Raw genomic sequence first — 7,048 nt, 5'->3', positions numbered from 1 at the left:
CATCATGACCTACTACAGGGTTCAGATACATCATTGACCTCGCTCTCTGCAGGTGGATCTAAACTCTAGAGGGAGGGATAACATTTTACAAGTGATCTGACAGGGAGCCATCAGTTATGTACTGTGAGGGGTTTTGAAATCTACAAACAGGTGTACATTTAAGTAACACCTAGGCTCAGAACCTGCGATGTAACCTGACTGTTACACACAGACATCCAAATCCAGACTATGCCTAGGATTTTGGAATTAGAAGCAATTATGTCATTTATATTCTCTGTACAGACAAACATTTCTTTATACATTGATAAATACTGAGACAAAAACTGATACAAGGTTTTCTTGTCTCCATATTAATGTACTGCTCTGGAATTTACTGATTTATAATAAATTACTTGTATTGAGCAGTGCAACCTTTTCACTGAATGTGACTTCCAAAGTTGTAGACCTGGGAAATAACAAACCTATAATAGTAATATCAATCTGACACAAAAATAGGAAAATTCCTCAGAGAACAGAGATTTTGTTTGCAGCTGAGGTCAAGGTCATCTTTATTACCAAAAAGATAAAACACCATTATGAAAGATAAGGATGATAGAATATCAATACACAACAGAAAATATAGACGGAAATGAATACTTAAGGAGTAGTAAAAGTGGTAGTAGTGATAAGAAAAAAATAGACAAAGAAATTAAGCTTTTTGTCAACTAAACTTTGGTTGACTTCTTCTTATGGAGAGGAGACTGCACGTTCCACTGCCTCAGACCAGCCTCTCTGAAAAACAGAGAATACATCTTAAACATGGGATATTATACAGCAGGGGTATTCAATTCAAATTCACTGAGGTCCAAAGTTGTGAAAATTTCCTCAAGTAGCATTGTAGTTACATCAGCATCTGTGTCTAGTGGGTATATTGTAGACTATCAAATAAATACAGTAGCATTCTAGAATAAGGCAACAACACTCAACTTGTGGGATTTAAATAAATAAATAAATAAAGATGGTGTTTTAAAATAAAGTGCAATTCAGAAAGCTTTTCATTGTGCTTCATAAACATAGCTTAGTTTTACAAAAATAAAAAAGAATCCCTTTTTACTTTTACACTTAACTCAAGCCATAAGCTTAATTTCATATCTAATAACTTTATAACAAAACACATGAGATGTGTATCTCACTGACAGTGGAGTCTCTCCACATGTCTGAATGCACAGATTTGATTGGCTGATTAGCATCACATGAGCAGATTGGCTATGCACAGTGGTCTGTGAGTTTCTGAGGGCTGCTCCACTTTTACCGTAATAGCTTGAGAAGCTGCGCCCGTTAAAATAGAAACGCTTGGACAGAATTTAACAATCCTCTATATTTCATCAGTTACAGGTCCAAGTCCAGGTCCAGGTCCAGATAGGACAGCTTCTGGGTCCTGATCCAGACCATGGTCTCTCTATTAGTTTCCTTTGTTATATAGCTTTAAATGCATTACATAAGGAACTTCACAATTCAAATAAATGAAATAGCTAAGAATAATAACATTTCTCCATGAATAAACCAGACTGAAAAAAAGACGACTAAATTCACATCCATTGTACTGGATATGGAGGCAGAAATGTATTTCTATTTCTACGTTTCCTTTTGAGATTTGGAAGAATCAACACTTTGAATTACACACTTCCATTGTATTTTAGCATAATTAATGTTTAATATGACGCAGCTCCCAACCATTATGCTTTTTGATGTGGAGTGGAAACACAAACAAGACCAAACATGATGTGGGTTGTGTGAATTTTTATTCACAAATGCTGGTTTAGAAAAATATGTACTTAGATGCCATTATTGGTAGTGTACACTCCCTTAGCCTACATGAAATGGTGCTTGCAGAAGCAGACCTGTGGAACAATGAAAAAAGTGGAGCCACTTACTGCTCAGGTGACCGCACATGAACGACACTGGTCTCCCTGTCAAGATCTGCAGGTACAAAGAAAACACAGATTCATCTAAACCTAAACTTAAAACCACCAAAGAACACTAACTTCAAACTTATTTTCCTCACACAATTTAGTGTTGATTATTGAATGAAGTTCTTACTTGTTCCTTGGTCACTGAAGATGGCGCTGACTGCCTCATCAAAAGTTAAGTTGACACTGACACCTATGACACAGAGAAAGAACATCTGGGAGTGAGGATGGAGAATGAAGAGCCTATCAATAATGTAACAACAACAAAACAAAGCCGTCGTCACTCTGTCAAGACAAAGATTCAACTGAAATGTCTGTTAAAAGAATGTAATTATTGTAAGCAATTTAAAATGTGAATAAAAGAGGAAACTGCTGCAGATGTTAGTGGGATTAATGTGTGTCGTTTATTATCTCGACATCTTTGTACTGTAGCTGTCAGAGTGGCTGACAGAGTACATATAAAACTATACTATATCTCCTGATTGGTTGGTTCTGAAGTTCTATATCAATGCTCAGCCTGTGTTAGTCATGTGGCAGACAGTTGTACAACATACCAAACACAAACCCAAAGGCTTTGCTGCTATTCTATAGTAAATCACATTTTTACACTGTCTGCCTGTATAGCGTTTGCATGTCCTTGCTGTGCCTGCATGGGTTTCCTGCAATTTTGATGAAACGGGTGAAAAATACCCTACTGTGTTATTTGCGGGTACAGGTTGGGTCGGACACATGTGGACCATGGGGCTAAAGTGCAACGTTTAACCTTATTTTAAAAACTTAATTTTTGCAAATGTGAAGATATACATTTTTAGTGTCACATCCACAACAATATGCCCACAATTCAAGTTGATAAAAGCTTTTTTTAATCATGTAGTTTATTTGTGCATGCACCCTAACCCTACCAGAACTCTCGGCTTTCATTTTTCAAAAATCACATCTGCTTACACTACACTCAACATAGTTGAAATGGATCCTGAGGAATTTAGAAAAAGAACAGGAAGTAGAGAGTTTTTTTGTATCTGATGTAGTGGACGAATTTTAATTAGGGTGCAGGTTGGATTTCAGTTCTATTTAATGCGGTTCGGATCGGGTTTGGAATTTAATTAGTGATGCTGTTGAACAATGGGTCAGGTGCAGGTTTACAAAAGGGAACCGGTGCAGGACTCTGATATAAATGTCTGTCACTATGTGTCAGCCCTGTGATTGAGTGGCAACCTATCCAGGAGTGAAACACGCTTTTTGCCCAATGTCAGGAGGGATAAGTTACCCCCTGCAATCCTCTAGTGCAGTGCAAACCTCTCAGCTAACATACATTTGTGGAGTGATGATGATGATTGCATGTTTAAAATCCTGTTATTTTACATTTCAAGGCAGTTTTAAGCCCATAATGTAAAGCATTTCTTACCAGAGTGTCTTAACTGGGAATCACGGCTCTGCTGCGACTCCCACACTCCAAAATGGTACTTTGGTGGAGCTGAGGCTTGCTTGGCTGCACCTGGGTGTTTAGCGTGGAGGCGCTAACTCAAACTCGACGTACTCCGGTGGTAGTTAAACTCCGTTTGACACAGGTTGCATTTTACTTTTGACTTGTCAACTGAACCGTCTGGAAGTGTTTTTAAGTTAAACAAGCCGTTCAAAAGTCCAGTAGCTCTCTTACTTTCCATCAGCGCGGTAGGTTTACTGCAGGAGGCCACTTCAAAGCATAGCGCTACAGCTAGAGGAGCTGTCTACGGGTGAGTAGAAGGGACAAAAAGGCTTGCAAAATTAAAATGCGATTAAAAAAAATTAACGTGTTATGGATTGCATTAATCTAATCGCGATTAACGTGTTAACGCTGACAGCCCTAATATATATATATATATATATATCACATTTCCCCAAAGGCAATTATGGAGTCATTAAGTAAAAATAAAATGCGCCCAAATGCTTACCTTTGTTGAAGATGAACTACAAAGATAACATTAGTGTGTGTTGTAGTCAATGTTAACATTTAGATAATTGATATCTTATATTTGTGAATCAAATCAGAATCATAGGACATAATAACAATCACGATTCTTAAGAGAATCAGTTTTTTAAACTCTCTTTTAAACAAAGGAGATATTTTGGAAAATAGACTTCTTGCTGAGAGTTAGGTAATGACTAATATGCCCAGTAAATATGAAATGAACACTGAACAGGAACAAATCTCTATCCTGCTATTCAACTAGCCTTTGACTAGTGGTTAAAGGAGCTGCTGTAAAACAGTAGATAACCCCCGTGAAATTACTCATTTTATTATCAGAATTTGATTAATCTGGTCAAATAACAATAACAAAGTGCAGAAGATTTACAGTCTAGTTAGCAGTGGGCTAAACCAGAAGTTAGTTTTCCCCGAATGATGTCACTGCAAACTGAGGAAACGGGTCAGGTGCACTTTGATCCTCCTTCAGGGATGGTCCATCTTAGGCATGTCTCAGTGCATTTAAACAGGTATAAAATGCATTTCAATGCAGCATGGTTTGACTTGGCAGCTAAAAGTGCCAATTGAAAAAGGCCATAGATGCTAGGATGTGGGATGTATGGTAGAAGTACATGTTTTGTCATAAGAATAGCCAATCATAATTAAGTAGCGCCACCGAACCAATCATGCTGGAATAGAGCCAGTCAAGTCAGGTTGAAGCACACAGCACACATGCTATTGTTTGGGCTGCAGCAGTGAGGGACTGTGAACGGAGATCATAGGCGAGAACTTGAGCGACCAACTGACTGAAAATGACGACAGATCAAGGTTCAAATGCTGAAGACATGGTCGAAAGGAAGGGCCCGAGAAAAGACAGCACACACACGTGCACAGTGGCTATCGCACATCCCCCCTCTGATTAACTGGGTTGTAATCATAACAATGACGACTTGGGTGAGTTTGAAGGTGGCCTTCACCAATTGAACAAATAAGCATAATAATAATAATAACAATAATAATAATAATAATAATAATAATTACAATAGGGCCTTCGCACTGTTGAGTGCTTGGGCCCTAATAATAATAACAACTTATATTTATATAGCGTCTTTCATTTCACGTTTGTAGAGGTGAAAGGGAAAAATGTCTAGGTCACTTGCAACCTGTGCAATGGACAAAAGACCCTTTCCACGTCAGTGGCAAGTAATTCAAACCTAATGAAACACCCAACACAAAAAGGTAACGTAATTAATTACTTTGACATTGATGTAACTCAGTTACTTTTTGGTAGAAGTAATGAGTAACTATAAGTAATTGCCCAACACTGCCTGTTTATACAACTGTTTCAGATGTTTTCTTCTGTACATCTGTCATGTTCAACTTCTGACAGAAAATAAATAGTATTTAAATCAAAAATAACCTTCTGATGTCTTCGCAACTCACTTATGAGCAACGGAACATTTAAGCTTGACAAAAAAAGTAATTTGATTTATATCGTGATATATTGATATTGACTGATATGAAAAAAATTATCGTATCAGGATTTTTTCCCATATCGCCCAGCCTAGGTAGAAGTTTAAACACACGTGCTAGGATGTGGGATGTATGGTAGAAGTTTAAACACATGTACTAGGATGTGGGATGTATGGTAGAAGTTTAAACACATGTACTAGGATGTGGGATGTATGGTAGAAGTTTAAACACACGTGCTAGGATGTGGGATGTATGGTAGAAGTTTAAACTTGTACCTTTCGGTGTGCTGATGGCTCTGTCGTTCACAGCTCCTTTAGGCATCACTGGAAACAAAGTCACACAACATAAACACACCACACCAAATTGAAGCTCTCAGTGGAACTCAGTGGAAGTTCAGCTCAGTTTTCTTGAAAATCATAGTAAATGCAGCTTCTTGTAAATAATAGTTTAACCCTTAAGTGTGTCCTACCTGTTCTTTCCAGTATGGTAGACTTTGACTTGGCGTGTTCTCCCTGTCTTGAACTGACGTACACACGCCTGCAACCACATACAGAGTTATGTTTCCATCACTTTGCATTAATTTCCTGACTGTGTAAACAGATTTATGTCCACACAACAGGACAAATACCTGGTAACACAGACACACATGCACAAATGGTGGCCTTTTTTCTCATCAGTTATTGTTATACATTCAACGAAGAAACCCAAAGTGACAGAACTACATAAAAGTAATGTTACACAGATATACTGGTGTCTCCTCCCTCCCTCTGTGTCCTGAAACACCACATAGTGTTAAAGAGAAAATTGGAGTAAAAATGTATACAAATACGTCAAAATCTAAATGGTGAAATGCTTTTTAGAAATACATTTATGACCTATTTAATGTGTTTAGAAGAAAATGTCTGAATTGACTTTACACAGCCTTTAATGACTCTAAATGACAGATTCACTGATTAGAGAAAAGGGTCATCACTGGGACTCATAAAGTCTTTGGACTTGGCGCAACAGATAATCAAAGGTTGTAGATCAAAGAAAAACAATAGTGTGCAGTGTGAGGCACATTTGTTGGACTGTGGCTGTGATGTAAACCTACCTGTCAGTGTGTGCCCGTCTGGCAGACAGGGGGTGTGGACATGGTGGCTGAGGAGTGGCAAAGCTAAATGGAATGAGGGGCCTGGATCTGACAGGGGAGCTTGGGACTGAATCCTGCAGAGAAGAGAATCACCATGATACCTCACTGGGTAATGCGGTAGTCACCTAACCCTCAGACACTACACTTATTTTTAATGGAAGAACATAACTTCATCTGATTTCAATTCTTAAACACTGTGCAATAGTACTTGTATAGTACAAACAAAAAAAAACATCTGAAATTTAACGTTGATATTTTTTACAGTATTTCTTCTTAAATCGATTCAAATTTGAGATAATTTTTACAATTAACAATTGAACAAATAGAATGAAAAGTGCAGTAGACCTGTCAGAAAGTCAGAAACCAGACTACATTTTGAAAAACACAAAATTACACCCCAAGATAATGAAGGCCTTGAATTTAGATACACACTCTTCTTGATTCAAGGTTTTTCCAGGCCTGTTACTACACAACTATTATATTTTAGTACAACTTTTAATTAAATATTGTAATCAAGTCAAACAGTAAAAAAACAATATAGTATTAGCAATG

At 37.5% G+C, this 7,048-nt stretch overlaps 1 protein-coding gene across 1 annotated transcript in view; it reads right to left on the bottom strand.

The window, feature by feature from the left end:
• Positions 1-529: 529 nt before the first annotated feature.
• Positions 530-7,048, bottom strand: part of ncapd3 (non-SMC condensin II complex, subunit D3) — a 32,804-nt gene continuing 26,285 nt past the window's right edge. The window contains exons 30-35 of the mRNA XM_053332478.1: positions 6,458-6,570; positions 5,834-5,901; positions 5,640-5,687; positions 2,080-2,142; positions 1,914-1,959; positions 530-771 (exon numbers count right to left, since the gene is read on the bottom strand). Coding sequence (XP_053188453.1) covers positions 705-771; positions 1,914-1,959; positions 2,080-2,142; positions 5,640-5,687; positions 5,834-5,901; positions 6,458-6,570 — 405 coding nt within the window. The 3' untranslated portion in view covers positions 530-704. The remainder of the gene's footprint in view (positions 772-1,913; positions 1,960-2,079; positions 2,143-5,639; positions 5,688-5,833; positions 5,902-6,457; positions 6,571-7,048) is intronic.

This window comes from Scomber japonicus, chromosome 14 (genome assembly GCF_027409825.1).
Source record: "Scomber japonicus isolate fScoJap1 chromosome 14, fScoJap1.pri, whole genome shotgun sequence".
NCBI lineage: Eukaryota > Metazoa > Chordata > Actinopteri > Scombriformes > Scombridae > Scomber > Scomber japonicus.
This window is presented reverse-complemented; position numbering and strand designations above follow the sequence as displayed.